At 49.0% G+C, this 27,610-nt stretch overlaps 17 protein-coding genes across 17 annotated transcripts; 8 read left to right on the top strand and 9 right to left on the bottom strand.

Moving 5' to 3' along the window:
• Positions 1–110: 110 nt before the first annotated feature.
• BGW36DRAFT_420777 (uncharacterized protein) lies at positions 111–957 on the top strand (the record flags this gene model as incomplete). Its single annotated transcript, XM_046219522.1, has 2 exons — positions 111–261; positions 349–957. Exons 1-2 carry the CDS (start codon positions 241–243, stop codon positions 955–957), a joined length of 630 nt encoding a protein of 209 aa, XP_046065830.1. The 5' UTR covers positions 111–240.
• A 348-nt stretch (positions 958–1,305) lies between these two features.
• BGW36DRAFT_401834 (uncharacterized protein) lies at positions 1,306–2,166 on the bottom strand (the record flags this gene model as incomplete). The annotated part of the gene is made up of 2 exons (XM_046218793.1): positions 1,306–1,363; positions 1,454–2,166. 2 exons carry the CDS (start codon positions 2,164–2,166, stop codon positions 1,306–1,308), a joined length of 771 nt encoding a protein of 256 aa, XP_046065831.1.
• An 893-nt stretch (positions 2,167–3,059) lies between these two features.
• On the top strand, positions 3,060–4,037 carry BGW36DRAFT_433477 (metallophosphoesterase domain-containing protein; the record flags this gene model as incomplete). Its single annotated transcript, XM_046221278.1, has 1 exon — positions 3,060–4,037. The coding sequence occupies one exon, from the start codon at positions 3,060–3,062 to the stop codon at positions 4,035–4,037; it is 978 nt and encodes a 325-aa protein (XP_046065832.1).
• A 735-nt stretch (positions 4,038–4,772) lies between these two features.
• On the top strand, positions 4,773–5,859 carry BGW36DRAFT_390926 (uncharacterized protein). Its single transcript, XM_046217544.1, has 4 exons — positions 4,773–5,095; positions 5,158–5,191; positions 5,263–5,410; positions 5,487–5,859. The coding sequence occupies exons 1-4, from the start codon at positions 4,993–4,995 to the stop codon at positions 5,670–5,672; spliced, it is 471 nt and encodes a 156-aa protein (XP_046065833.1). The 5' UTR covers positions 4,773–4,992; the 3' UTR covers positions 5,673–5,859.
• Positions 5,860–6,053: 194 nt separating this feature from the next.
• BGW36DRAFT_308633 (uncharacterized protein) lies at positions 6,054–7,302 on the bottom strand (the record flags this gene model as incomplete). Its single annotated transcript, XM_046212350.1, has 4 exons — positions 6,054–6,525; positions 6,580–6,700; positions 6,759–6,943; positions 6,998–7,302. The coding sequence occupies 4 exons, from the start codon at positions 7,300–7,302 to the stop codon at positions 6,054–6,056; spliced, it is 1,083 nt and encodes a 360-aa protein (XP_046065834.1).
• Positions 7,303–7,889: 587 nt separating this feature from the next.
• BGW36DRAFT_466352 (Alpha/beta hydrolase family-domain-containing protein) lies at positions 7,890–9,292 on the top strand. Its single transcript, XM_046222336.1, has 2 exons — positions 7,890–8,295; positions 8,344–9,292. Exons 1-2 carry the CDS (start codon positions 8,047–8,049, stop codon positions 9,211–9,213), a joined length of 1,119 nt encoding a protein of 372 aa, XP_046065835.1. The 5' UTR covers positions 7,890–8,046; the 3' UTR covers positions 9,214–9,292.
• Positions 9,293–9,444: 152 nt separating this feature from the next.
• Positions 9,445–10,550, bottom strand: BGW36DRAFT_308031 (putative 3-dehydroshikimate dehydratase; the record flags this gene model as incomplete). Its single annotated transcript, XM_046212296.1, has 2 exons — positions 9,445–10,104; positions 10,155–10,550. The coding sequence occupies 2 exons, from the start codon at positions 10,548–10,550 to the stop codon at positions 9,445–9,447; spliced, it is 1,056 nt and encodes a 351-aa protein (XP_046065836.1).
• A 468-nt stretch (positions 10,551–11,018) lies between these two features.
• Positions 11,019–11,690, bottom strand: BGW36DRAFT_401839 (uncharacterized protein; the record flags this gene model as incomplete). The annotated part of the gene is made up of 1 exon (XM_046218794.1): positions 11,019–11,690. One exon carries the CDS (start codon positions 11,688–11,690, stop codon positions 11,019–11,021), a length of 672 nt encoding a protein of 223 aa, XP_046065837.1.
• Positions 11,691–12,445: 755 nt separating this feature from the next.
• Positions 12,446–14,462, top strand: BGW36DRAFT_390936 (6-phosphogluconate dehydrogenase, decarboxylating). Its single transcript, XM_046217545.1, has one exon. The coding sequence runs from the start codon at positions 12,804–12,806 to the stop codon at positions 14,379–14,381; it is 1,578 nt and encodes a 525-aa protein (XP_046065838.1). The 5' UTR covers positions 12,446–12,803; the 3' UTR covers positions 14,382–14,462.
• Positions 14,463–14,611: 149 nt separating this feature from the next.
• On the top strand, positions 14,612–15,662 carry BGW36DRAFT_308153 (putative 5'-methylthioadenosine phosphorylase; the record flags this gene model as incomplete). Its single annotated transcript, XM_046212307.1, has 3 exons — positions 14,612–14,639; positions 14,703–15,212; positions 15,265–15,662. The coding sequence occupies 3 exons, from the start codon at positions 14,612–14,614 to the stop codon at positions 15,660–15,662; spliced, it is 936 nt and encodes a 311-aa protein (XP_046065839.1).
• A 197-nt stretch (positions 15,663–15,859) lies between these two features.
• BGW36DRAFT_390938 (uncharacterized protein) lies at positions 15,860–17,320 on the bottom strand. The gene has a single exon (XM_046217546.1). The coding sequence runs from the start codon at positions 16,977–16,979 to the stop codon at positions 15,921–15,923; it is 1,059 nt and encodes a 352-aa protein (XP_046065840.1). The 5' UTR covers positions 16,980–17,320; the 3' UTR covers positions 15,860–15,920.
• A 559-nt stretch (positions 17,321–17,879) lies between these two features.
• BGW36DRAFT_365255 (uncharacterized protein) lies at positions 17,880–18,599 on the bottom strand (the record flags this gene model as incomplete). Its single annotated transcript, XM_046214632.1, has 1 exon — positions 17,880–18,599. The coding sequence occupies one exon, from the start codon at positions 18,597–18,599 to the stop codon at positions 17,880–17,882; it is 720 nt and encodes a 239-aa protein (XP_046065841.1).
• A 213-nt stretch (positions 18,600–18,812) lies between these two features.
• Positions 18,813–19,949, bottom strand: BGW36DRAFT_71765 (uncharacterized protein). The gene is made up of 4 exons (XM_046222537.1): positions 19,769–19,949; positions 19,475–19,695; positions 19,117–19,418; positions 18,813–19,072 (listed from the first exon to the last, which is right to left on the bottom strand). Exons 1-4 carry the CDS (start codon positions 19,813–19,815, stop codon positions 18,959–18,961), a joined length of 684 nt encoding a protein of 227 aa, XP_046065842.1. The 5' UTR covers positions 19,816–19,949; the 3' UTR covers positions 18,813–18,958.
• A 134-nt stretch (positions 19,950–20,083) lies between these two features.
• BGW36DRAFT_433488 (uncharacterized protein) lies at positions 20,084–21,166 on the bottom strand (the record flags this gene model as incomplete). Its single annotated transcript, XM_046221279.1, has 1 exon — positions 20,084–21,166. The coding sequence occupies one exon, from the start codon at positions 21,164–21,166 to the stop codon at positions 20,084–20,086; it is 1,083 nt and encodes a 360-aa protein (XP_046065843.1).
• Positions 21,167–21,491: 325 nt separating this feature from the next.
• BGW36DRAFT_351823 (DUF455 domain protein) lies at positions 21,492–22,807 on the top strand. Its single transcript, XM_046213366.1, has 2 exons — positions 21,492–21,629; positions 21,690–22,807. Exons 1-2 carry the CDS (start codon positions 21,617–21,619, stop codon positions 22,763–22,765), a joined length of 1,089 nt encoding a protein of 362 aa, XP_046065844.1. The 5' UTR covers positions 21,492–21,616; the 3' UTR covers positions 22,766–22,807.
• On the bottom strand, positions 22,808–24,494 carry BGW36DRAFT_390942 (phosphotyrosyl phosphatase activator). Its single transcript, XM_046217547.1, has 3 exons — positions 23,804–24,494; positions 23,393–23,744; positions 22,808–23,346 (listed from the first exon to the last, which is right to left on the bottom strand). The coding sequence occupies exons 1-3, from the start codon at positions 24,433–24,435 to the stop codon at positions 22,894–22,896; spliced, it is 1,437 nt and encodes a 478-aa protein (XP_046065845.1). The 5' UTR covers positions 24,436–24,494; the 3' UTR covers positions 22,808–22,893.
• A 20-nt stretch (positions 24,495–24,514) lies between these two features.
• Positions 24,515–27,124, top strand: BGW36DRAFT_390945 (uncharacterized protein). The gene has a single exon (XM_046217548.1). The coding sequence runs from the start codon at positions 24,648–24,650 to the stop codon at positions 26,721–26,723; it is 2,076 nt and encodes a 691-aa protein (XP_046065846.1). The 5' UTR covers positions 24,515–24,647; the 3' UTR covers positions 26,724–27,124.
• The last annotated feature ends 486 nt before the right edge of the window (positions 27,125–27,610 follow it).

Raw genomic sequence — 27,610 nt, forward strand, 5'->3', positions numbered from 1 at the left:
GGGCAAGGCGCTTGATTTGCTCGGAGCGGCTTTACCTTATTCCTGCTGTCTGGCTTGGCGGTGTTTTTAGGGATCGATTGGCTCTGATCTATCGGTTCATTTAATAGAACCCTAACATAACGCCATTTCAATTAACATATAGAAAACTAACAGAAGCGACATGCAATATACCAAAGCGCTCTGCGAAACCATGACATAAAATACCAACGAGTCAGGTTTATCTGCTCAGTTGTGAGAGCCATGGCGCACATATTCCATCCTGTAGCCAACTGGACTAAAAGAACTGCGACTGCTTTTCGAAAACGATTCTCTGAAGCGTCTCACATAGAGCCATCAGAAAACATCCAGAACGTGGCTGTGCCGAGCGTTGACAGTGAGGACCTGCGTTTCCCTAACTGGCCACCACCAAATCCGCGAGAAATTCTCTCGCGCCGGGAATTCTACAGAGATCGCATGAAATACCGCAAGTACCGAGCCCCCATGCGCGTCTTTGAAGATTCGCCATTGTACGCCCTCTACCGTTTATATGAATGGATCATGGTTGACCACACCGTCAACATGCGGAACGAGCTCGAATTATTCTGGTGGAATCGCTGGCCGGTCTCAAGCATTCCAGATCCCGGTGAGAACGGTGACGCTGAGCGCTACGCGGTCCTAGCTTGTATTCCAGCGCTCATTGTGACGAGCTTTAACGAGCGTATTAATCAAGGATTGCGCCGCGAAGAACCACACTCGATCCTGTCGGCTGAGGAGCAACGGTACTGGGCGGCTACACCTAAGAATTACGAGATGGAACCATCGTGGACGGAAAGCGTTGCGCCGTTGGAGTCGACCTTGCATATACCACATAGCCAACCATGGTCTCCTCAGCTGACTACATTGGACGATCCTGAGGCTAGCCCCGAGTTTAAGAAGAAGAATATCCTGGCGATCAAACCTCACATTCATTTCATATAAATCGCAGCTCGCGTACTTTACGATATGTTCTCTGAACATGTCCTCACCAAATTGTTTAAACTGCAGCCAAGCTTTTCTGTTAGAGGAGAGTGAGAACTTTAGAGATAAGGCCGCTGAACTTTCGTATTAACTCCATACAGCGGCTTTCGAGAAGAACAGACAATTTGATATGCGGCCATGGCGGTTCTATCTAATATCACACCTGTGAAATACTAACCATCGCGTTGCTAGTTATATAGTACAATTCCCAAGTCGGGAAATATCCAAATGTAGTCTTGCTTCTTGCTAAAAAAGACAGCTTTGATAGTCATATATGAGCAGTCAAGGATTATTGCGTTAGGTAAGGCTCTACCGTCGACGGCCGGGTCCCCCTCGGCTTGGTCCAGTACGGCTAGGTCGAGCAGGACTTGAAAAAACAAGGCCATCCGCCCCATAAGTTCGCCGGTAGAGGTCGTTGATCTGCTGCAGAACTTGAACCGGGCAAAGTGCCTTATACCGTTTTCCCCAGCCCTCAACCTGGGCCACTGTAATAGGTCGATTTCCATTTGTGCGGATGATGTATTGGTGTAGATATGCGACAGCATCCGCGCCATCGTACGGACGGCCTGTCCCCTGCGTGATGCGGCTTACTTTCTTGATGAAGGAGTAATCCCAGGGTGCGGCCACTACCGTAAGTCCAGGTGCTCGCATGAGAACGACGTTCTGGGCGACGGCAGTTTGAATAAGGTGGTCAATATTCTCCACTACTCCTGGCATTCTAGCTGTTGCGTTATTGAGCCAGTCTCTGCTCAGTGCGGCAGAGCTACGTTCAATGGCGTACAGCCCTGCTTCGCGAAGAATGTCGAGGTGAGGCTGAGCAAAGATATGGGAGAAGAAGTCCACGTCATGGGTAGTCGCCCGAGATTGTAATACCACGGTGTTTACTGCTCCACCAACTGCAACCAAGGTCACGTTCTCTCCGCGGCGATGAAGGTATTGTCCGACGTAGCCAAGTGCAGCTAGGATATTTTGTCGGTTAAGCTTGGTCTGCTCGTACTGGACCCAGAGACCATTATTGTCTCGCTCCAGAGCGGGAACCTGACCAGGCGGCGTCACAGGTCCACTGATGGACATGTTTTGCATAGGAATATTCTGTCGCCTGTTGTTCTCTCTCCGCTGACGCTGTGCTCGTGATGGTTGAGCATCTACGTCTCCTGATCCAAAACACATAATGAATCAGTTAAGAGAGTAGTGCTTTGGAGGAATGCTAATGCCTGTTATATACTAAAACAGCAGTGCAGAGAAGCTGTGGAGAGTTTTGATATATTTGCTTTCACCCTGAGAGTGCCATGTCCCCAACGTCCTCTTATAAGTGGCTCTGGCTAGGAGAAGTACGCGAAATCCCTTGCCCCTGGTACTATACTGTGGTGACGGTGAAGCGCCAAGGCTTCCTTGCGGCGAGATTCACAACCCATTTCCATTGGACTTGAAATTCGTGTCCTGAAACTATACGCGCCGTGTTGGTTCTCTGGAGGTCTCTTACAGGTAACCGTGCCACAGGAGATTACAGAGATGTGCATATTAGCATGATTTTTTGCTCCTCCTTCCGTAGTTATCTTGGCGGCTGTACTAACTAGTATGTAGCCTAGTTTAAGAGTTTCGTTTGCCGCTGAAAATAGGATAAGTTGGTGGTTATCTTCGTTGATTGGTACGTATTGGAGTGTCAGACTAAAAGCGCGCGGCACCCCTGCAGCTCAGGCGTCACAGATGGCCACCCTTTTTTCTTGAAAATATATATAAGCATAAATCATAAACCTCTGAAATATTCTCCAGAAACAAAACTAATTTGAAACTATTCGGTGGTGTGTGTACCTATATGTGCTGCTGCTGGAATTTGAAGGAAGAATAAGAGCAGATTGCTGGGGAAAAGCGCGTAATGTGGGTACTCCACCTTAGCCGCGCTCAAACGTTTCAGGCTCACTGTGCCTTCATCGACGACGATTTTTGACATGTCGAACTTTTAACCGCCTTGCAGTTGCTGCTGCTGCTGTTTTGCTGCTCATGTTTACTGACAAGACACGTCGTAGACCTCTGCTATTCTCGCGACCGACACTCTCCCCAACATGCCGGTGGAAACAATTAGCCGCCCCATGGTTGGGCCCCCCGCAAAGAAGCGCCTCGTCCAGCAGCTTGCCGTGAAGCTGTACTCGAAAGTTCGGCAAATACAAGACTTAACTACCAAGCAAGGTCCAAATTCGCCGCGGCCTACCATAGAGTCACCCGTGACGCTAGTCTGTCTTTCCGACACGCACAATAGTAAACCTGCATCACTGCCCCCAGGAGACATACTCGTGCACGCCGGCGACCTATCGCAGTTTGGCACATTCCCCGAGATCCAGGCACAGCTCACGTGGCTGTCGGCGCAGCCTCATCGCCACAAAGTGGTCGTTGCTGGGAACCACGATCTTCTCCTAGATCGAAACTTTGTAGCCGCACACCCTGACCGCGAACTAGACAAGCACGCAGACCTAGAGTGGGGCGATGGTAATTATTCCCTGCACTATCTCGAGCACGAGACTATAGAATTTGCCGTTGAGAGCCCTAATGATGGAGAGCCAAGGCGTGTCTCCGTGTTTGGCAGCCCTTGGACACCGCGGTGTGGAAACTGGGCCTTTCAGTACCAAAGCGGAAAAGATGCTCAATTTGATTGGATTGGCGTGATCCCGAATGATACGGATATCGCCGTACTGCATGGGCCACCTAAGGGCCATCTTGACGACGGTGGCAAGGGATGTGGGATGCTCCTCGAGGAACTTTGGAGGGCCCGACCAGCCGTTGTTGTTTGCGGACATATTCATCCTGGTAGGGGTGAGGAATGGCTTTGGTATGATAATATACAGCGGTGGTATGACAATGTGATTCTAGAAAGAAAGCAGTGGGTGTCGGTTTTATGTTTAGCAGTAGTATATGTTTGGGTCTTAATTCAGTGGGCAGTTGGAAAGCCGGGAAAAGGCAGGAGTCCTGAACGGCAGTACACACGTCTCATAAACGCAGCTGTAGTGGGGAGCCATGGTGGAGGGGCTATGATCGCAACTATATAGAGCTAATTCCTGTCCCTGGTTCAAAAGTTCTACCACCTTCCGTTTTGTGCTTTTTTTCGTGGCGCTTCTTTCCTCTACGCACACGTAGACTTTATCACTACCTCCTTACTCGCACCTCCTTACTCGCATATAGTCGACCTCTTTACCTTTTACACTCTGAAGTACCATTTTAACTGGCTCCATCTCTGCTCAGAAGTTTTATAGAAACCGACACCGCTTCTTGATATATTGTCATTGTCCAATCGACATCTGGACCTTCACCCCTCTTTTTGTCACATCCTCGTAAGCGGGGGTATTCGTTCACTCAGCCGCTATGCTAAAGGACTAGGGCATTGAGGATATTGAATCCTTACAACAACTCACTTATATGATAAAGGATTATTAGAGTTATTATACATACATTATTGCCTATAAATATAAGACTTCGTCCTAAAGCCTGATATGATCCTTAGGAGCTTCAAATGTTATTATCCAGTTAGGTATTATATACTCTCCTTGTCGAACTATATGTAAGTCCTCTTTTATAGATTATAATAATACTATTCAGATTAGCTTTATAGTTAGAATCCAATAAGAAAATAGATGTTCACTAATTTATTTTTTTAATAGAATATTTATATATAACATTGAACTAAATTTAAATCTTCAAGTAAACTATTCTTCATGGGCATATACTTACTAAGCTTGTGATATGCAGTTGTAATATTTGGGTGTCTTAGGGATGATTTATATATCTACTTCATTGTACACCCCTATTGTTTATTTCGGGTAAATATGCATAATGCATAATCATCATGCAGCTGGGCAGCCTCGTCCACGTCACCTGACCATTACCCCCCCAAGGCTGAATTGAAATCCAAGGCTGAATAGAAAGCTATATAATTCAGCTTCTTGTTTCTATCTTCTCAGTTCATAATCTTATTATCGACATCAATACGTCCATTCCCCAGTCAAAATGCGTATCCTCAACTCAACTCTTCTGTTGCTTGGTATATTCTCTTCTGCGAGTGCCGGGCCATTGCTCGACAACCTTCAGCAATCAGCTTCGAGTCTGGCGTCTGTAAGCGGCAAAGTTATCGGATCTGGTATCACTGAAGCCGGAAAGATAGCTGCAACATACGGTCCGGTGGTCGCTCAAAAGGCGGAAGAATTCTCTGAGACAACGAGGATCGGCGTGGTCAATGTTTGTTTCTCTCTGAACAGCCTCGTTATCTGCTATACTAACAGTTCGTCAAAAGGTAGCCAAGTGGAGTTATTCCAACCCAGCTCTGGCAACTTGTGTCGTCACAGGTGGTGTATTCATTGCTGCTCCGGGAGTCGTGTCAGCCCCGCTTCTTACCGCCGCAGGGTTCATGGGGTCTGGAGTGCAGGCCGGTAAGCCGAAGGAATACATGCCATATTACATACTAGTGTGGCGATCCTCGATCTAACTTGATTTTCTTAATATTAGGTTCCGCGGGTGCCGCTGTCCATGCGACAATTGGAAACGTTGCTGCCGATAGTTATTTTGCTATCCTACAAAGTGCCGGTGCTGGGGGCGTCGCAGCTCTCGGAGCTGTGAATGGAGCGATACAGGCTTCTGGTGCAGCAATAGCTGCTTCTAGTGGAGGATTATATCTCAAGTCAAAATTATGATGACAGCATGGATTATTTGTATTGTTTGATGGCAGGCGAATTGAGAGCTCGCAGCACTACTACATCTGTAATGATTGCTTTTCTGAACTCGTGGCCAATTTTTAGAGTGTTCAGTCTCGCTACCAAGTAGAGTTGCCAGCCTCATGGTGGCAATCGACCTAGACAGTCAGGGGCCCTCGACTAGGTCCTCACATCAATGTTATTATAAAATATAAATTTCATCTCGTCAAATTGGATAAAACTATACACCTTTATTGCAAGAGCTAATAGGGTCCTTGAGTTATAATTATACTAATTGTACGCAGCCGAATGAAGGCCTATCGCCTAGTATTTGAAATATATCAATTGATACGTTATATGAACTTTAAATATCCCTAGCCCTTACGTTACATGATGCGCCTGTTCGCCCTCCGAACTCTCAGAACCCGCCTGCGTCTGACTGTGTGTTGTCTGCAATTCTTGGGCGGATCTCAACGCCGTCGATGAGCCCATTCCAGGCTTCAAGTCGCCCAGGTTAACTCTATTCGTCGTAATCTCATTATCCTCATAATCACCCATATCCGTATCCCCCGGCTGATTCCTTCTGCGGCTGCTGTGTTGCTTGCTGTTAAAAAACCGGTTGCTTGAGGTTTCCCCCGAGGTGTTGTTATATCGACCTGCCTCGCGAGCGCCGCGCCAGAAGCCGTAGATTACCGGCGCATTGGCAACTATTGCGGCTGTTAGGAGCTCGGTTGAGGCCCATGTTGTACGGTTAACCTGCAGGGCTGAGTTTTGGGCGTTTTGGGGCAGACGGATGATAGTTATGGCTACGATGAAGAGGCCGAGAGCGAAGAGGCCACCGAGTTGGAATTTTCTATAATTTTTTTAGTAACAGGCATCCAATTGGAGGAGATATTGAAGGACGCACTGTGTAAATGACCGCCGAACCATGATGAGGACAGGGATCGGCAGGATGATGAGCATGACGTCGGTGACAATGTTCAGCACACCGAGTACGATGAGCTGAACCTGAGCACGGCAGCAGGGGCCTATTTGCAATGGTGTTGGTTTCTGGTAGGTTGATATACTAAGTATAGAAGGGCGTACCTGGGTCTGGCAAGACAATCCAGTAGCGGTCGAACGGATGGCATTCAGTAAAGGTAACGGTCTGTACGACCACATATGTTGCAGCAAAGACGACCCCGTAGGCCCAGAGGGTGATTTTCTCCCAGGACATGTGGCGGATAAGGCGGCGATAGGTGTCGAGTAGGACCAGTTTTTGTAACCAGAGACTATATACACAGCCTGTTACCACAAGTCAGCGGGGATAGGTGGTGAACACATACTATGAGTTATAAAATACCCGATCGGTAAGAATAAGCTTGCTTCCGGTCTCGCGCTGGTAGATCTCTGTTGACGTGAAGAGGTGCGACTGGCGGTATGAGTCGGGCATGTTATTTGTGCCCCAGATCAAGACTACATGGATGATAGGTAATCGCACAAGCACGCAGAACATCGCACCGATGGCGAGGTAGTCGCCGAGTGTGAATTTGTAGTTGATGTACCTTTTCGCAAAGAGGCGCAGGACAATCAGCCCGATTGCGATGATGCTGAAGATCCAGTGTATGATCAATGTTGTTGTGTTCGCCATGGCGACTCAGTATGGAGGCGCACATAGAAAAAGTCGTTTAGCAATTAAGATAAGAAAAGCTCATAGGTCGCATACAGACACCAGAGACATGCGATCACTGCCATCGGACATGAACGTAACTAATACTTTCGAGTTTCATCTGGCGAGGAAGAAACGGATAACAGGAGATCCTGTCCCGCTTGGATCTGGCTAGTAATAGTGCCGATAGGATTGCAAGACATGAGTTAATGTTAATTATTCTGACTTTTCTTCTGGCTTCGCTACCAAGACAAGGATGGCAATGTTTGTGATGATCCCAAGGGTAAGGCCACCAGACTCCGCCACATGCGGAAAATGGAGTTTCATGGCAAAAGCTAATACCGCGACCCTTTTTGAGGGATTAAAGGAGTAAATATAAAGTTAACAGTGAAATAAAGGAGTAAAGAAAAAAGCCAATCCCGTATTTCTCAGTGTCATAATATGTATATGTGTGTATGCACAAGCTTCTCCTAACCTCGTATTGACCATCTTAGATCCGACCTACAGCCCGTGGTGGAGCAGGCCCCATCAATCACAGCCACGCGAGAAGAAGTAAGATCGGACGTTGGCCGATGTTCTGCATGGTATCAAGAACTAGGATCCTTCCCGGACCAGTCGAGTTCTGACATTTCTTTAATAATAATAATCCTCCGATTCCTCCCCCTGCAGCCCAAAAGGCTAAAAATTGTCTCGGCACTTTCACCTGCCAAGATACGACGCGAGACGATGCATTGGATACGACACCTCTGCCTGTCACTTTTCGCGGCCAATGGCGTGCTGGCGGCCTTCACCACAAGCGAGACCTTTGCCCAGCGTAGCTATGCGTATTTCGGTGGCCAGTATGTCGATAACGGCGCTGGACAGCATGTATTCACAGACCAGCTGTACGTCGAGCATCTCAGCCCGCCCGTGGACAAGTCCAAAGTCAAGCCATACCCGATTGTGTTTATCCACGGCCAGGCTCAGACGGGAACCGTATGCTCTCCATTCCCTCTTATAGTTTATTATCCGCTGACAAGATAGAACTGGCTGAATAAGCCCGACGGAAGCAAAGGCTGGGCCTCATACTACCTATCGCAGGGATATGAGGTCTACCTGCTCGACCAGACCTTCCGTGGCCGTAGCCCTTGGTTTCCTGGCAATGGCACGCTAAGCACATACAGCGCCGAGGTGCTGCAGCAGCGCTTCACCGCGCCAGAGCGCTACAACCTCTGGCCCCAGGCCAAACTGCACACCCAGTGGCCTGGCTCCGGTGTCATGGGCGACGAGATCTTCGACACATACTACTCCTCCACCGTCCAGTTTCTCGGCTCGGCGACCGGCCAGCAGCAAACCGTTCAGGCCGCTGGTGCTAAACTCCTCGACGCAATCGGGAAGCCCGTCATCCTGCTCTCGCACTCCCAAGGCGGCCTGATGCCCTGGCTGATCGCCGACGTCAGGAAGGACCTGGTCCATTCGATCGTCTCGCTGGAGCCAACCGGTCCGCCGTTCCAAGAAGCCATCTTTTCAAACACCTCTGCTAGGCCGTATGGCTTGACTGATATCCCGCTCACCTACTCCCCAGCCGTGACGGACCCAAGCACTGATCTCGTTCGGCGCACGATCCCGTCCAACTCGTCCGCGGTGTCCCCGTGCATTCTGCAGGCAGACAGCCCGCCGCCGCGGCAGCTGGTCAACCTGAAGAACATTCCTGTCTTGGTTGTCACCACCGAGGCCTCCTACCACGTGCCGTACGATTGGTGCACGGTCGAATACCTCAAACAGGCAGGCGTTCCCACCAAGCATCTCAATTTGCCTGACGTTGGCATCCACGGTAACGCGCATATGGTTTTCATGGAGAAGAATAGCGATGAGGTTGCTGCTACGCTGCAGAAGTGGATGGAGGGCAAGTGATGTTGTCCAGTACCAGGTCGCTAGATAATTGGTGGTTTTGTACATATCCTCCCTTGGTAGTTAATATAAGAATAAAATGGCACTTTGTATCATTTGACGTCTTGAAGAAAGGTTTCCACATCGGGCCAGCCTGAGGCGCGTGAGATGTGTAGCCCTAAGCCGGTTAACCCCCGGCAAAACGAATACAACATAAACATCGATATAACTAAGTTCCAGCAGGTTGTCCATGGTCTATTCATTCGTCTCAGCAACATTCTTGAATAATCTCTGCATACTCTCCATCGCCTTCTTCGCATACTGATTCACCTCGTGCTCTTTACCCTTCCCCTCAGGTCCGCTATCAAAAATCTCCATGGAGAAGTATCCCCTAAACCCCGTTTTCAGCACCGCCTTGGTCACATCTTCAATAGGCAGATACCCGCCAGCATAGGGCATGGGTCTGTACGCATGACTCCACTGCGCACGCGGCCTCAACCCATCTTTCGCTTCATTCTCAATCGCCTTTGCCGGTTTATACGCATCAGAGACCTGCAGAAGAAATATCTTCGTTCCTGGAATTGTCTGCGATAGTTTCAGCATATTCTCTTTCCACCTCCTTTCCAATTCTGGCTTCGGGATACCCTCAAGCAGACCGGACGGAGAGCGCGGGTCAGCCCATTCGCTACCCGCCGTTTGAAATGTGTCCAGACATAACCCAACGTTAGGTCTGTCGACCTCCTTCACTATCTCCCATACATCCTTCCACGTCCGTGCGTGCGTCGACCAGCACCAGTTCTCATACGCCATACGCATGTTTTGTTTCGCCAGCATATCGGCGAGTTCTCGCAGATCGCGCACGATGTCGGCACGATTCGTTGATATGCTTTCTTCCAGGCTGTCTGTTGATCCGACCTACACCTATCAGCCAGCATCAAAGAAAAAAATATATTTGTGAAAATTACCTGTAGTAAATCCGTCCCACACGCCTCCATCAACTGCATCCACGCCTTGGCCTTCAAGAACACCTGCTCTCTCTCCACCGAGCCCCTCGGCCATCCCTCAAAATTCGAGAAAGGCTGCAACATCATAATCTCGAGATTCAACTTCTTACACAACTTGGCAATATCACGCGCCGCAAGGGTCAATTCTGCATAACTGTCGGAGGCAACTTCCCGGTTGTGGAGTTTTTCGGCGTGTTGCTGGATGTCCGGGAATGAGAGCTCGATGGCGGTGAAGCCCGCGTTGGAGATGGCAAGGAGTTTGTCTGGGAGCGTGTCCGAGGGGGAGCTGCCGATTGAGCAGGTGGCATAGGCGAGGGGGACGGAGCGGAGGGAGGCTAGTGTTATTGGGGCAGGCATTTTCTTTTTTCTCTAGTATTAGATTGTGTGCATATCAATTCAGCGATGAATATCTGGTCACTTCGTTATATATCAATTGTGTAGAAATTAATGTATTTTAATAATGACCAGCTATGACGTTAAGCTGACGCCCATCTGCCCTTACAGTTATGTCAACATTTGAAGGCCGAGACCAATGAGAGGTGTGTCAGTATGAGTCAATAAAGGAACATTCAACTCTATGTTGTCGACATGGCGTTTCAATTGGTCAACATCAAGAAATATATACAAGTGATGACATCTTTCCGTTTGTAGTAACCCCGCCGTAGCCCGCGATACACATTTGAAGCCTTCAACAGTTTTTTCATTTCAGTCATTCTATTGAAACTCAATCCACTCATATTGTAAAATAGGATCACATAGTTTGAGCATAATGGAAGAACCAGACTGCTATTTAGACGACACGTATTTGGCTTACGAGTAAAGTAATCAGCTCTCAATCGTCACCATTAACATATCAACAGCATTCTCGGCCGTATACCCCTCCACAAAGCGCTCGCCAAAGTCTCTCACAAAGTTATCATAGGTCGTCTGGGGCTTTTTCTCACATAGGCCACACAGTATCTTCTTAACCGATTCCTTAAAATCGCACAAGGGCAGCTCCTTGATGACACTATTGTACTCATCCTTGGAAATCAGACCACCGGGAAAACGAGGACCGAGGAAGTCAGCGAAAACGCCCATCGCACAGAGGGCAACTTCAGGCTCTTTATGTTGCGCAATGCTAGGCGTGGTATGCAGCGCAATACTGTCCCAGACAAGCTGACGCTGGCGAGGGGCGAAATGCGGTGCGGCTTGGTCGAGAAATGTGCGAGCGGCATTGGCCCCGTCGACTTCGAAGCGTTTGTCTGGTGTAGAGAAAGGGCTGTCACAGTGCCATGCGAGATCGTGGAGAAGAGCCGACGCGGCGTGCACCTCAAAATCAATTTCGGCTTCGGCGAACGTCGGGATTTTCGAGGCAAGTAAGGCGCCGAAAACCCAAGAACGATAGACATGATTGAAGGACACTTCGTCATGGCTCTCCTTGGCCAGTTTAAGGGATGCTTGGACCAGCTGGCTATCTACCAGGGAGACGCCGCAGAAGGAACGAGTAGAAGTCATGATTGAGCCTAATGTGATGAGGTTGGAGAAGAAGTTCAATAAGTTCAAGAAGAAGTTCAAATGATTTTACAGCAGGGTATCACTGGGTTTATATTCCATTCTACCGCTGCAAATGTGAGTTAAATATCACAAGATATTTTCCTCATCGGGTAACCTGATTTGACTTACTTCACTGATTAGTGCCGTATGAGTGCTAGACGGAACACATAGCGCATGCAGATCCAGCCGGCGCGGTCCGATATGTCGAATTAGGTTAGTATACGCCAAATTAGGTTACCTGTCTCCAGCAGTATGTTTATCGGCCTTTTCGATAATCAGAATTATTCAGGCATAACGATATATTGGCTGAAGATGTACCAAGTGGCGACCTCGCTATAATACCAAGGTCATTATACAGGTAGTTGCTCTGCGTGAGATATTGCATAAGCACTCCGGCCTCCGATCCTGTACTATTTAAAATTTTTAATTCATTTCAGAAGTTAAATAATATTCAAATCATAACCTTAAAACTTCAATTGACAGGAGTATTCCTCACTCCATTATGGAGACACTTGAATAGCCGCTTCAGTCAGGACACTCTGGTCTAGATTATATCGTGAGGCAACCTAATATTGAACCACAGCGAAATGTAGCTACAGTAACATAAGGTCCAGCAAGGGTTGTTTGCATGTGCGACAACAATAGTATGCACGACCAGTGTGACAGCCTTGTTTTGCTAAATTTAGAGAGCTGAGCCAAGAATGGCTAGAATTCTCTGTTCATTAAGAAATAAGGCTATCCAGGCCAAGACCATCGATGGTATAATTCAACTAGCCAAATATTAATTCTATATCAATTCAAAAGAGGATATGGAACAGCCGTGGGCACTATCTCAAGTGCTTTCCTGGTCATGATTAGTATTAGACCTGGATCATAACCCTAGCCAGACTATCTTATCAGTGGACAAGCAAGTCATCGGCCAGCAGTCCGCGGTCTCACACGGAATATATTTCCGGATTGGTCGAGTGTCGTAATGCCCGCATCATGCCATTCAATGTTATAAAGATGAATGTGATGTCACTGCCTCAATTACCTTTTCAATACAGTTAAATATGTACTCTACCTTTTTAACGGATGCTAGCTTATAAGAGTCTACATGTATACATAATGCCAGACCCCATCCAACAATGGAAATCCATCGGCGTCGTTGGCGCCGGCAGCATGGGCTCAATGATGACCTTTGCATTCGCCGAACTGGGCCTCGACGTGTCCGTCTGGGACGTGGATGGCCGGAATGTTGACAAAGTGATGAACTTGATCAAAACCTCGAAAGAACAGTTCAAGGGAACGATCACAGGATACAAAACCATTGACGAATTTGTCCGCAGTCTCGACGGCGGTCGGCGCAGGCTTTTCATGTTTTCGATCACGCATGGAAAACCGGCGGATGAAGTTCTGGGTCGGATAAAGAAGGATCTCAAGAAAGGAGATGTTATTCTCGATGGCGGGAATGAGTATTATCGTCGCACGGAGAGACGGCAGGAGGAGCTGAGGCCGCTTGGGGTGAATTGGATTGGGATGGGAGTGTCGGGGGGATACCAGTCAGCGCGCAGAGGGCCGAGTTTGTCGCCGGGAGGAGACAGGCAGGCGATCGAACAGGTGCTGCCGTTGCTAGAGCTGTATGCCGCAAAGGATAAGAAATCAGGGAAACCGTGCGTAACATACATCGGGCCCGGCGGAGCTGGACATTATGTGAAAATGTGCCATAATGGGATTGAAGGGGGGATGCTGTCGGCTATCTGCGAGGCATGGGTGATTATGCACCAGGGGCTGGGCATGGGCTACGATGAGATCGGGGATGCGTTTACGCAGTGGTCGAAGAGCGGCGAGTTGAGGAATACATTTCTGCTCGATATCGGGGCCGATATCTGCCATAGAAGGAAAACCGCCCGCGGTGTTGGTAGGGGCGAAGGCGTTGATCCGGCTGGCGGATATGTGCTGGACGATGTGCTTGATAAAGTCGTTCAGGACGATGATGATACCGAGGGGACACCGTTATGGGCGATCATGGAGACAGCGTCCCGGCACGTCTCTGCGCCGACGTTGGCAGCTGCACACTACCTTCGTATCGCCAGTGGAAACCGTAATCAACGTCTGCGAGTAACGAAGAAGCTGGACATCCATGGCTGCAGGCCTTTCCAGATGCGAGACAAAAAGACATTCATTGAGACCTTACGGCGAGCAGTCTATGCCGCAATTCTTGCCTCGTACTGCCAGGGCCTGGAGCTTATCGCCCGCGCTTCGAAGCAGGAGAAATGGGACGTCGATCTAGGGAAATGCATTCAGATCTGGCGAGCAGGCTGTATTATCCAGTCAGAGGCGATTGCCGACATGTTGCAGCCTGTTCTGTTGCAAGATGTCCAGATTATGAACATAAAGCTGATCGATGAAGTGTCTAGAGACCTGCACGGCAGCTACGAGGCCTTGAAGGAGGTTGTCCTCAAATGCACCGAGATGGACGCGTGTGTGCCAGCACTGTCGGCATCGCTGGAGTACATCAAGTACGAGGGCAGCACGAGTCTGCCCACGCAGTTTATGGAGGCTGAGATGGACTACTTTGGCGCGCATGCGTACTGGAAGGCTGGCCAGCCAGGCGAGGATCCAGGGCTGGTCAAGAAGGGGCCGCACCACTACGAGTGGAAGCCTGCTTGATAGCTATACAGCCAAGGGCCGATATGATATAGATTTCAAAAATAAAACAATTGAGATAAATTAGGTGAAGTTGAAGTTAGTTAACGTAGATGTAGTAAGCTTTATAAGCATGCGGGGAGCAGCAGCCAATGGGCGACTCCCCCGCGGTCACGCCAGATTATTCTCTGCGCTGCCCCTCTCCATCTCAACATTTTTGTACACTTTGCATCCTCCAGCATTGGCGTATTGAGATGGCTGCTCTCCCCAGCGAATACAAGGGTATGTGTATTTCTGTATTTCTACATGCAGTGGTGTATTCTCTAACCTAACCACCTATTCCAGACCACGTCCGCATCGCCGTCATCGGCGGCACAGGCATCCAAGACCTGCCCGGCTTCACCAAAGTCGCGTCCCTCGACATCGACACCCCCTGGGGCAAGCCCTCCTCACCCATAACAATCCTGCACCACCAATGCAGCGTATCCGGAAAAGACGTGCCTGTCGCCTTTCTCAGCCGCCACGGCACACACCATCAGATCGCCCCGCATGAGGTGCCCAACAGAGCGAATATTGCTGCGCTGCGTAGCGTAGGCGTTAGAACCGTGATTGCCTTTTCAGCCGTGGGCAGTCTGCAGGAAGCCATCAAGCCGCGTGATTTCGTTGTGCCGGACCAGATCATTGACCGGACGAAAGGTGTTAGGCCCTTTACCTTCTTCGAGGGCGGTGTCGTGGCCCATGTCCCATTTGGGGATCCGTTTGATGAGAATGTGGCCAAGGTTGTGCGCGCATGTGGACATAGTCTAGAGGGCGAGGGTGTGGTGTTGCATGATCGGGGAACGCTCGTTTGCATGGGTATGAAATCTTCCTCACCATGACATATCTACATTACTTACTTTATATATAGAAGGTCCCCAATTCTCGACTCGCGCCGAGAGCAACATGTACCGCTCCTTCGGCGGCTCCGTGATCAACATGTCTGCGCTGCCCGAGTCCAAGCTGGCGCGTGAGGCTGAGCTCGCGTACCAGATGATCTGCATGTCGACAGACTACGACTGCTGGCACGAGTCGACCGCCGACGTGACGGTGGAAATGGTCATGGGGAATATGAAAGCCAACGCCGTCAATGCCAGGCGGTTCGTCGGCGCGGTGCTCGATGCTTTGGCGCTTGATTCTAATGCGGAAACGGTTAACGCTAAGCATTTGGAAGGGGGCGTCAAGTTCGGCATCAGCACGCCTCAGACAGCGTGGAGCGAGGATGCGAAGAAAAGGATGGACTGGTTGTTTCCTGGGTATTTCACCTAGCTTCACTACTTCAACTATGGTATGACATGCTATGATGTAGATATGATATTTTTAACAAATGTTCGTTGTAAATGGCCTGCATTCATCTGCATTCATCATACAGATGATTACGAAATATATAGAATTATAGCATACAACTCCAGTCAACTGGTCTTCAATTTACATACAACACTTGATCCATTCAATGCAATCTCACTTGATATCTGAACAGCCTAAAGCGCTCGATGTGAATATCACTATACATCAATTGATATATGACTACACCAGCTTTGTCAACAACTTCCCCATAGACTGCCCATCAAAAAGCCTCATCCATGTCTTCGGCACATCCTCAAACCTCGCCTCCACAATCGTCTGACCCTCCTCCGTCAGTTTTATCTTGCCCTCCCCATACCCCTGAATCAGCGCATTCGTAATCTCCGCCCATCTCGCCGGCGTCGCATCCGTCACCACCAACCCCCTAATACTCAACCTCATAGCAATAACATCATACCAATTCATAATCCCCTTCCTCCCCTCGCCATGAGTATTATAATCCGCCATCGCACCACACGCCGCCACCCTCCCGTCCTTTGCAAGCCTCTTGAGCATCAAATCCAACACCTCCCCACCCACATTATCAAAATACACCTCCACAAACGGCTCCGTCGCCCGAGCCAGCGCCTCCTGAAACCCTTCACTCTTGTAATTCAAGCACACATCCGCACCCAACGATTCCACCCATCGACACTTCTCATCCGTCCCTGCAATCCCAACTACCTTCTTGCACCCTAGCACATGCTTCGCGATTTGTACCGCCGCAGACCCAACTGCCCCGGCCGCACCACTAATCACAACCGCATCATTGGGCCCAACCTGCACGGTGTCGACAAGACCGTAATACGCCGTCACCCCGGCCACTCCGAACACACCTGAGAAGTGTGTTGGCGACACATTCGGTATTTTCGGAAGCACCATGCACTCTGCCGCCGGCACGACGGCGTACTCGCACCACCCAGTCCCACAGGACACCAGATCGCCCACCTGCAACAGCTCAGACTTTGATTCAACAACCTCTGCAATGGAGCTGTAGGAGCGCATCGTCTCGCCGACCTCCACGGGCGTCGTGTAGAGACGTGCAGGCGATATGTTGGCGTGGATCCAGAGGCGTTGGGCCGGGTCGTTCGAGAAATAGAGGACTTTGAGGAGGACGTCGGACGATTCTAACGGGGGGATGGGTTTGGTGATGAGTTGGAAGATGGAGTTGGACCCGGAAATTACAGGGCGGCCAACGGATTTTTGGGATAGGACCCAGTGGCGCGTTGTTGTTGGCGTCATTGTTGATGATGAAACTGAGTTTTGGAAAATTAAGGAGAAGGGGTGATGATGTTTTATGAAGGTGTATGATTGAGGAGGAGCTGTCCCGGCGAGCCTATTTATATTCCATGTAGGAATACGGATTGATGCTGTAGTAGTTATCAATTGATATTTATGTCATAGGGGAAGCTATCACCGCAGCTGCGGACCACCGCACATCATTTTGCGGACCATGCGAGAAACCGATCGGGATTCAGGAAGTGTGTTGGTCATTAATAATCTCTATTCTCTAAAAGATGCCTAGCGTCAATCATGGTTTACTTGCATGATGATAAATTGATATGAAAATTGTTGCCGACAAACACTAATCAATGATTTCTAATATGTATGTAATAAATGTAACTCTACTTGACGGTCATATAGCGATAATTAAGTGGGGGTGAGTAGTTCAATTAAACCCTGTAACCGGTAGATACTGTTTCCGACCCAAACCCAAAAAGGCCCTATTTTCCCCTCAGCCACCTGTCAAAAACAAGTTGTATCTGCATCTTTTCTGATTCATCGGTGTCTGCATAGTCGTCTGATACTTCAGTGCCCGTAAATCCCGTCAGCCATGCATGGCAATCGTTCCGGTCAATCATGATATCGAACGGATTGATGTCTATCCCAAGAGTAGAAACTCCATAACGATGAAGCTCCCTTGTCAATCGGACCACCTAGTTCTGCCACTTAGTATGATTGGATTCATTTCTCACGGCAAAATGGTGGATAGCACTTTGGCCAGAATTTGCCAGACGGAAACCATCAATCCATTCAAGAACAATGCCTGCCACCTGCTTTTTTTCATTTTCATTTTTTTTTTCATTTTCTTCTTCTTCTTCTTCTTCATCCCTCTGTATGTTAGTGGCAGGATGACCCCCGTCAAGTACAATCCCAAAGTACTTTCGGGATGCGTGCGCAAGCATCGAGACGTGGAATCTGCAAAGAGTATAAGAGGAGGTAAGAAGCATTCGATTGATGCGACTCATTAATGTTGATAGCATTAGACCTCCCCGGGCCCTCCCAGCGTTGTATCCAAATTTTGCAGGGGATAAAAAAGGCCACGTTTCCGTCTGGAAGACGGACCCTTTTAGGAGGATTTTTAAAATCATCCTTGTGATCCAGAGGAATAATTGATTTGGAATCAAATACTGGTAAATCATCTGGGATGGCGATTGTATTATATGGTGCTGGTTGCATCTCATAAGCGTGTATATTTGTTGGGCCCTCGATTATCCGTGGAATTACATTCGATCCTGTGATACCATAGAGACCATTAATATAAGATGGATTATAGAAGTAATCATGGATATTGGTCCAGCATGGCGCATTCGGAGCCAACTCTTGGAAGACTTTTATGCAGTGCGAAATGACTAAATCACAGAGTTGGTTCCAGCGATCTCCATATGACTGAATCGGCTCTGGATCGAGAAGAGGAATCCATTGTTGCTCAAAATCAGTTCCTCTGATGTTATCATGGCTAACTTTGATCTTGAAATGCACACCATTTCTCCAAACTTGCATTTCGCTCCTGCCGGAGTTCTGGCTAGTCATGCCAAATCGAATGATGTGTGGTGCATCAAAGTATTTGATAACAGTCATTATTGGCAATGATGCGAGTTTCTCCAATGCATTAAATGTAGTTATTCCAGATAGTGAAGGTGAATAAAGAATGAAGTTGAGAGGAGTGTAATTTCAGGTTATATTAATACTGCTGATCGCATCCTGAGCCTTCCCTGCCTAGTTGGACTAACCTGAACTAGAAGGCTGTGAGACAGTCCACACTAATCTATGCAAGAAAGACTGGTTCTAACCTAAGTGTGATAGGGTGTAGTCACATTATTAGTGACGGCCACATCGAATGCAATATCAGGTTCCGTGACCTTGAAAACGATGTCGTCGCTGCACATACTTCGTTGATCTCTACTCTTCTTTCCCTCCTTGTCTTCTACCCCCTCCCACTAGGCCTCGCTGGCCTGTGTCAACCGCGCAATGATATTTCCTGCCTTCTCATTCCTATTAAGCTCTTTGATACCCTCAAGAAAAGTCTCAGTTTTCCCCACCCGCTCATATTCCTATATTCGTCAGCAAGATCTAAAAATATTTCAACAGCACATACCTCCCAATCCCCCCAGCTAATCAAACCCAGAAACGTCCCGCTATCATTCTCTACGCCTTTCGCGTGCTGAAACCTCGACGAGTGCCCGACTACCTTCCCTAGCGCTTTCCATGCCTCCTCCGTTCCGTCATTTTGCTTGACTCGGATAACCTGCATCAACGCCGAGAATGTGCTTGGTGTCGACTCTTCATACAATTCCGGCGTCGCGGGACCGGTCAGGAACGGTTTTACGATATTTACAAAGGCGCCGAATTGTGCGGATTTCGGGTAGAAGGCGTGGAAGGAGGAGATGTCGGTCCATTCTGTCGTAGCTTGTTAGCAATAATACTGTGATGGAGTGAGGTGTATAGGAACGTACTGAGGATGAGAATGCGTTTCATGCTCTCTGGCTTGAAGGAAATACCATCTTCTTCTAAGATTTCTGCATGGTGGAAGTTCGATAGACCATCGATGTTCGTGAAGGATTGGATGATTTGATTCTGTCTCTCTTTCAGGCCGGCGATGCTCTCCGGGTCTTGTTTGTATGCTGGGAATACAAGCTCTGTGATAGGCATGTTGAGAGTGCGAGGTTTGACAAAGCTGTGTTTTGATATTAGCAAGGTAAACTGATATGCGCACGAACTGCTAATTCCGAATGATGGTGTAAACGTGCCTTTGTGAGAATATGCGGAAAGGAACAGCGGTTCTTCGTCCAGCCATTTGAGATTATAGAATTAAAGGACACAATTCTGGTGTAATCTTACCTATATATACGAAAATATATTTTAAATGTGCGGTAGTCCGGACGTGGTTGGTTTTGAAGTCCGCAGCGGATACCATGCGGTGCTCACATGCGGAGCTCCGCATATAGGGCTTCTCTCTAACCGGCACTCCGCGTAGAACGGTCCAACCCCAAAAAGTTGAGTAAAGTTTTGCGATTACAGATGACGACTTATTCCGAACATCCGCAGCAAAAACTATGTCTTGATCAAGCCAGACTATCAGGACAACTAAGTGCCTCGACCGCCTCTATCCCCTTGCACGCCACCAAAACCAGCTTCTCAAATGGATCCAGTATCCTAGGCGGCGATGCCAACCAGAGCGAGGTAAAATCCGGGTATTTCACAATCTGCTCTTCAGTAGAATGCAGCAAGTATGTTGTTTCGGAGGTCCAGAATTCCTGCTTCAGGGAAACCGGTAGAATGGATAGCGTAGGGAGCTCTGGGCACACCCCATGCTTGGAAATAGAGTAGACGGAGAAGACTAGAAAAGCAATCATGACCGTCCGGCGGATGCTCTCAGCCAAGACCCATATTTCCCATGTCGCTGGCGTAGCATCAAGCTCAACATTAGCGCGGTGCAGAAGACGGAGTGCTGATGCTGCTATGTGGTCGTGGTGCTGCTCGACAATCGCTTGCTGTTTAGTATCCCCGTAGAACAGACGGATGATTTGGTATAATACAATAGCCTGCATTCTTGACAGATCTGCCCTAAGCGAGTTTCTCACAGTTAGATCGAGCAGATTCGCCATCTCTATATCCAAAGCCGCAAAGAGCATCGATTGATTAACCTCGTTCATACAGACGCATCCAGCGCAGATCCCGAACGCCGTCCTAACAAGCTCCCCACCCAAACCGTGATCAAAAGTCTTATGTATAAACGGGGTTTCTGCATGCTGCACGAATTCTCCAGGGTATTGTTTCAACTGCCTAATTACCCATTTCCAGCTCCGCGTGGTGCCGGCGACGGGCTGCACATCGCCGAGCTCGCCGAGCATGTTCGGGATATTCTGTGTTAACAATTCCCCAATGAGTCTGCTATCGTTAAGACAGAAATCAATAGCAAAGTCGTCAGAGGACCAGGAGTGTAGATCCAGCTCGGTTGTCGAGCTCGGTGGTCGGTGATGATAAATATTGCTACTGTGATCTGACTCGTCAGCGTGGGATTGTGGCGTGGATGCGTATTTGCATTCTTTCTTGTTTCGCTGGCATCTTCCGCAGACCGGAAATGCGAGATCACATTTGCGGCGCCCGCTAAAGCACGCGTCGCATGATTTGCGGCGGAATGGCATTTAGATCTAGATATTCGTAGATTTCAATAGATGAGTTGTAACTTTGGAATCGAGCGACGTATGGAAGGGTAGTTAATATATACCCCGATTTATAATCTGGACGGAGGGTATTTGTCATCCAATGCTGTGCTTCTTCCACTAGTGAATCTTGATGATATTAGATAGAAGTAGGCATGTACAACATGTCGTATCCTTAATACTAGCAGAAGAATAGATTGTATCACAGCAAGATTGGGAGGAGTATAACACACTAGACCATTTATGTATTAGCGCGCGGAGATATCGCTGCGGCGGAAATAGCGACTTCAACTTTGTTCGCCATTGCATCTGCACCTACATTTGCATCTTGTGTCAACGACACTTCGGTGGAAGACACACGCCACTCTCTATGCTAGTACTAGTATAACCACAACACAGCGGTGGAGTGAAATTCTCTACCTCACCGACATCATGCAAGGCTTCAGTATGCACCCCTCTCAACCGCGTCAGATGTCTATACCGTACTAACCTCCCTCCCTCTCAGACATGGGACGCTACGTCCCTCCCGACCAGGAAGGTCTCACAACCGGCAACAAGCTCGCCGGCAAAAACGCCCTCGGCGCTCGTGCCCGCCACCTACATACCAAAGGTGCACTGATCGTCCGCTTCGAGATGCCGTTTGCGATCTGGTGCACAAACTGCAAACCACACGAAACGATCATCGGGCAGGGTGTGCGCTTCAATGCCGAGAAGAAGAAAGTCGGGAATTACTACTCTACGCCTATTTATAGCTTTCGCATGAAACATACGGTTTGTGGGCAGTGGATTGAGATTAGGACGGATCCGAAGACTACGGCGTATATAGTGACGGAGGGGGCGAGGAAGAGGGACACAGGCGAGGATAAAGAGAGTGAGCCAGGGGAGATTAAGCTTAGGCTTGGGTTGCCGGATCGGGCGGATGGGGAGAAGGATGCGTTTGCACGGTTAGAAGGCAAAGTGGAGGATAAGCGCCAATTTGATACGGCGGAAAGCAGGGTCCGGGAGTTGCAGAAACGGCAGAATAGGGATTGGGATGATCCGTATGAGCAGTCGAGAAGGCTGCGCAGGACATTTCGGCAGGAGCGGAAGAGGCTTGAAAAGGTTGGAAAGGAGAGTGAGGCACTGAGGGATAGGATGAGTCTGGGGATTGAATTGTTGGAGGAGACTGAAGAAGATCGTCTACGAGCTGGACTTGTGGATTTTGGGCCTTCTGAGGATGTGAATTTGGTTACGAAAACGCGTGCTAGACCGATGTTTGATAGTGGTCATCCGAAAGAATCTATCGCGGTGGCGAAGACGACTCATGGAAGTCGGAAGGGGAGATTGAAATCGGAATTAGCCGCATCGGAGCGCAAGGCTTTGTTGGGTAGTGAATTGCGTGGCAATACTCGAGCTGCGGTGGATCCGTTCTTGAATGGAGACACAAAGGCATGGCAGCCAGCACAGTTGAAGACCCGGAAAAGTCGCGGTCAAAAGGTTTCCGATGATACTGATGAAGTAGAGCAAAAACCGGTAGATGGGATTACGGCTGTTGTGAAACCTACGGCGCTGGTAGCATACGAGTCTGACTCGGAATCGTGAAAAACTCTTGTATACTAGCTCTGTTATGAAGTGATACCCATGCATTTGTATTGATTATTTATATCTATCATAAAATCATAATCCTCATTACCACCATACTTTCAATGTTACTCGAATTCCTAAATATATCACGGGGGGTTCGCCCACGGTGCTCGTGTTGGCTGAGTTGCGGCTGACGAATCATTACTTTGAGGTTGGGCCCAAGGAGCCCGTGTAGGCGTCATCGGACCTGGAGGATTTCTTGAGGTATCAGGTAACGAAGTCCTAACAGGCAGCTGGGTAGCTGAAGCAGGGTTCGGATTAGGATTCCGTGCTGTTGCCCACGGGGCCGCTGTCGGTCCAGGGAGAGCCGTATTTGGTTGGGGTGTATTTGCCCACGGTGCTCTCGTCCCTACTGAGCGAGCCTCGGGAGAAGGTGTGACTGATGTATTTGGTTGCTGTGGCTGGGATATAGAATGAGCAGTGGGTGCAGGAGCGACAGCATTAGGATCTTGGTCCCAGCTGAATAAAGACCCCATTGGAAAGTGCTGCACTACAGGGAATTTTGAGAGAACCTCTGCGTTATACATTTTGATCATACCCTGATATGCTATTAGAACAAAGTGCAAACACTGAAATCTTACTTACCTTGTTAATCTTTCCCCAGCCAGCTTTGATACCGGATATATCAAACAGCAAAGGGCTGTGTTCCCAGAACGGTCCCTTCTTAACATCATAAATAAAGCCTATGGCAGAAAAGTATATATTTGTTTTTCTTTCTCTCTCCACAACTAGAGCTTTGACCACGCTATTTGGAGATGGGGCATCTGGCAATGAGCCTTCTACCGGCGTATCGTCCGACTCTGCAATGGCGGGAGAGTATTGCGCGGAGCCTAATATATAAGGAATAAAAGAATGATCATCAAGACCCCACACACCATGTGAGCCCGCAGGCTCTAATGTGTATGTTGTTATTAGTCTTCGGACAAGCTCCAAGTATCTGAGAGAAAGAAAGTAATGCTCAGCCCGGATGCATACTATTAAGTAGAAGTGACGTACGGTTCTATAACTCCCAGGACAATGCCTCGTTCTTCCACCCCTGCATCGGCTTGTGGGAAGCCATTAAGTTTCCAAATACAGCCCAGAAAGGCAAGAAAGCTGAGTTCGTGCCCGGTGCCATAGTCTAACCTCTGCGAACTCCCGAAGCTGCCCAGAAAATAGGCCGTCAGCTCCGTTCTCGCCGTCGGTGTATCTGATGCCGAATCGCCCGTGTACAGCACTTCAGACGAAATAGCTTCATCTAATAGCTCTGGCGCCCGATCGGTCACGATCTGGTACCACCTTCGGAAACTTATATTTCCAAACCGCCTCGGCCCTGAGTCCGGTGGCACCTCGTCGATGAAACCCACAAGTTTCGAGAGTAGAAGCTGCAATCGACGAACGGGTTCGGAGAACTCCACATCGAGCGATTGCAGTGGCCATGTCAGGGTGCTATCGTTGTCCTTTCGGCGCGGAAACATGGCTCTGTTGAGCTGCAGCAGAAACGTCATGATGTCACGATACGCCTTGGAGGTTAAGAACGCTTGGACGTCGCCACCCTCGTGGATTTTCTTGCTGGGTTCAAGGAATACATGCTTGCTTTTGTCGATGCGTTCGAGCAGCGGGATAGATCGGGGACCGTCAAACGCCATACTCGATAATCGATCAATGCAAAGTAAATTGCTGTATCAATGTTGTTGTGATGTTGAACTAACTGTCTGGTGGGGGAAGGAAGCTGCCAGGCGGAGCAGGTGGGGCGCTAGGGAGCTTCCGACTCTAGGTCTTACAGCCTTGACGCCTTAACGCCTCGACGCCTTAAGCTACTACGCGCCAGCCGTCATTCTTGCTCATCCTCAATCACACCATGCCACGGTCGGCACACCTGGCGCGCCGGCGGGCGAAGAAAGACAGCACGAAACTGTCGGTCGATTTCATCAACGACCTGTCGTGGAACCTCGATGAGGAGGCCGGCAATGATGGAAGCCCGCACCCCGACGAAGAGCAGCATGCGACTTTAGCCAACCACGACACCAATGCTGACGATACATATGTTCGCTCAAAACCACACAGAGAACTGTCACCAAATGACTCGCGACGGGAGAATTTATTCGAATTAACCCAGCCTCCAAAACCCGCTGCTGTACCAATCAGGCGTTCGTCGCGTCTCAATCAGAATGCACCAGCTATACAGGCATCATCGGATGAGACCAAATATCGTATGAGTTTGATTCAAGATGGTAGCCCGCCGTTTGTCGACGATCAAGATGAAGAGGATGACGAAGAAGACGATCAAGAACAAGAAGAGGGTACAGGTGAAGAGAATGGAGTGGAAGATCAGTATGAAGGGAACGTGGAGGTGAAGGAGAGTCAGGCTGAGGGAGAAGATGAGAGCAGCAGTGGAAGGGAAGATGAGGAACACCAGCCGTCTTCTGATAGCATCAGCATCATATCGGAGTCGGCCAAGCAACTAAGCCAAGCTCTTGACGCTGATGGTATTCGCGCTACTGAAGCCGCATTCGAGTCTCAAGCTACTGTCAGGGAGACTGAAAGAGTGCCTGATCGTGTTGTAGTTGTAGTTGGCAATACAATGGATACTCGACACGACGACGACGATAATCAAACCGATGGACGCGATTTTGCTCAAGCGGGCCAAGATGGAACGCAGCAATCGGAAGATGAAGAATCATCGGACGAGGAGTATTCTGCCGAAGAAAACGAATCTGAGGATGGGCAATCTGACAGGGACCAAGGAAGCTTCAGAACCCCGCCCCAGCAACACGGGGATCGTGGGAAACGAAGAGCTGACTGTGAACCTGCACTGGAAGTGAATGTTGTGAATAGCAACGGTTTCCGAATGAGTTCGCAGAATGGATATATGAGACAAATATACGAAACAGGATTCTCAACAGTCCAGTCTACAGGCACGAAAAGAAAGGCTGAGCAGCCCGTGAACACACTAGCATCGAAGAGCCAGCGTATATATAGTCAAACAGGCAATGCAGCTCCATCTAGTTCGAGAGTCCAGCAGACCCAAGTACTAGCTGACTGGGGGGACGAAGAGCAAGAGACCAGGAGTGACCAGGCGGTGGATGCCCCAGATTCACTCTTCGAGGTTGCGGCCCAGGTAATGGGTCTTCGACGAAGCTGGAAGCGTTTTCTAGACGCTTGCCACGATATACAAACAAGGAACTCCCATAGTACGCAGCGATATCTTAGCATACAGAGCCTTCAACAACAGATATCTACCCTGCGAGGGGTCTACAAACAAGTGCAACGAGATCGGTCCGCTGGAATAGTTTATATCGACTTGTGGGATGATCTCCAGTCTCAACTTGAGCTCGTGAGGAACAAATCTGACCTCGTTCTCTCCAGGACTATTAAACGGGCCAATGCTGCTGCACAGTCGAACGACTGGGAGATGAAGAAAGAAGCGTCTGCACTCGGCCAGCAAATTTCCGTGCATATTGTTACTGATCTGGGTGATTTGGCTAAGGAGTGTTTGAAGGCGCACTATTCGGACTCAACGCTCACGGATGGGGGATTTACTGCAGTACTGAACATTCTGAGCATTATTTACCGGCTTGACAGCAAGATTTTCTCCATGAGAAGCTGCTCACTGATCAATACCATTGACGTTTGTCGGGAGATGCGCGCGTCACTGAGCAGTCTTTGGGCAAGACTGAGCGAGGGAGAATACCATGCCAACCGCCAGAGAACCTCACAACCACCTCTCCCTCGACAGCGATGGACAGAAGAAAAGGAAATTGCTATTATTGATGGCCTACGAGAGTACGAAGGCGATGGTCTCCGGTACCAGTACCTCGTGGAAGACTACCCCGATCTCGCTGTACACACGGAGCAAGAACTGCGGATGAAAGCCAAGGAGCTGTATGACAGTTATCTCGAGGCGAAAAACATACCTTTGACATGGCTGCTTTGAGTGGTATAAGCGCTGGCGTTCTGGTTTACGTACTTGATACCCTTTCCCTTAGTCTATTTGCAAACTGAATTATCTACTTCGATACAGCATACTCGCAGCCTGCAGTAGCATAGCATATATTTCGTGTCTGTTCACTCCCTAGTACAGGGTAAAGCGTAGACTCTCTAGTCAGGAACAGACTTTGGCGGTCTCCACTACCAACCAGGGTTCCTGAGCGGCACCATTATTCTACCATCACTCTACCTCGTTGCTACTGCGGTCCTATCTAGAAGGTCATATGTATTGTATATGATGAGGATATCGGCCTAGCCTCGCAATGGCTATGATAATATGATTTACCTAATCGACTCGCTGTGCTGTGCTGTAGCGTGTCGATCTGCGCCAGCTGGCACGATGCGTGGCTCCAATGCTTGCCACCGAGCCGTGTTTCGCTGTCACGAGCAGATACGAGAAGCAGGAGTCGTCACAAGAATCGTACAGGACCGTAAATGGAGAAAATATAATTAATCTTAATAATCATCACTCTCATACAGTTATGCGGCCACAGTGTTTGGCGCTAGCCCCTCTCGGTTAGCCCGCCAAAGCTTACTAGCTCTGCCCCTTATGAGGGGACGGACCGCCTGCCTCGCGGTGCTTGCGCAGCAGTTTTCCCTTGAAGACCTCGAAGACCCTCACCAGCGTCCTACCTTGCTACCTACATCCATTTCATCCTTTGATTTGCCTGACCCGCTGACGAGGCAGTAGTCGTCCATTGGCCCAGCTGCATCCCTCGGCCATCAGCAATACAACATCCCACTAGCTTCTGAGGTACTTTGGACCCTCTATTCTGCCGTGTTGTCCGTGCGTTGCGGCAGGCGGGAAAAAAATAAGGGAGATTGACAAATAGC

Source organism: Talaromyces proteolyticus, assembly GCF_021365285.1.
Source record: "Talaromyces proteolyticus strain PMI_201 chromosome Unknown BGW36scaffold_15, whole genome shotgun sequence".
NCBI lineage: Eukaryota > Fungi > Ascomycota > Eurotiomycetes > Eurotiales > Trichocomaceae > Talaromyces > Talaromyces proteolyticus.

Bases quoted from the DNA above. Each gene is read 5' to 3' on its own strand.
- BGW36DRAFT_390926 (XM_046217544.1), top strand. From the start codon at position 4,993: ATGCGTATCCTCAACTCAACTCTTCTGTTGCTTGGTATATTCTCTTCT. The intron at 5,096-5,157 runs CTGTAAGCGGCA...GCTGCAACATAC, and splicing joins ATCAGCTTCGAGTCTGGCGT to GGTCCGGTGGTCGCTCAAAA. The intron at 5,192-5,262 runs CTGAGACAACGA...TGCTATACTAAC, and splicing joins TCAAAAGGCGGAAGAATTCT to AGTTCGTCAAAAGGTAGCCA.
- BGW36DRAFT_466352 (XM_046222336.1), top strand. From the start codon at position 8,047: ATGCATTGGATACGACACCTCTGCCTGTCACTTTTCGCGGCCAATGGC. The intron at 8,296-8,343 runs GTATGCTCTCCA...CTGACAAGATAG, and splicing joins GCCAGGCTCAGACGGGAACC to AACTGGCTGAATAAGCCCGA.
- BGW36DRAFT_390936 (XM_046217545.1), top strand. From the start codon at position 12,804: ATGCTAGCTTATAAGAGTCTACATGTATACATAATGCCAGACCCCATC.
- BGW36DRAFT_390938 (XM_046217546.1), bottom strand. From the start codon at position 16,979: ATGACGCCAACAACAACGCGCCACTGGGTCCTATCCCAAAAATCCGTT.
- BGW36DRAFT_71765 (XM_046222537.1), bottom strand. From the start codon at position 19,815: ATGGCTGGACGAAGAACCGCTGTTCCTTTCCGCATATTCTCACAAAG. The intron at 19,696-19,768 runs GCACGTTTACAC...ATCAAAACACAG, and splicing joins TTCCGCATATTCTCACAAAG to CTTTGTCAAACCTCGCACTC. The intron at 19,419-19,474 runs GTACGTTCCTAT...AAGCTACGACAG, and splicing joins GAAACGCATTCTCATCCTCA to AATGGACCGACATCTCCTCC.
- BGW36DRAFT_390942 (XM_046217547.1), bottom strand. From the start codon at position 24,435: ATGGCGTTTGACGGTCCCCGATCTATCCCGCTGCTCGAACGCATCGAC. The intron at 23,745-23,803 runs GTACGTCACTTC...TCTTTCTCTCAG, and splicing joins GTCCTGGGAGTTATAGAACC to ATACTTGGAGCTTGTCCGAA. The intron at 23,347-23,392 runs GTAAGTAAGATT...ATAGCATATCAG, and splicing joins GCTGGGGAAAGATTAACAAG to GGTATGATCAAAATGTATAA.
- BGW36DRAFT_390945 (XM_046217548.1), top strand. From the start codon at position 24,648: ATGCCACGGTCGGCACACCTGGCGCGCCGGCGGGCGAAGAAAGACAGC.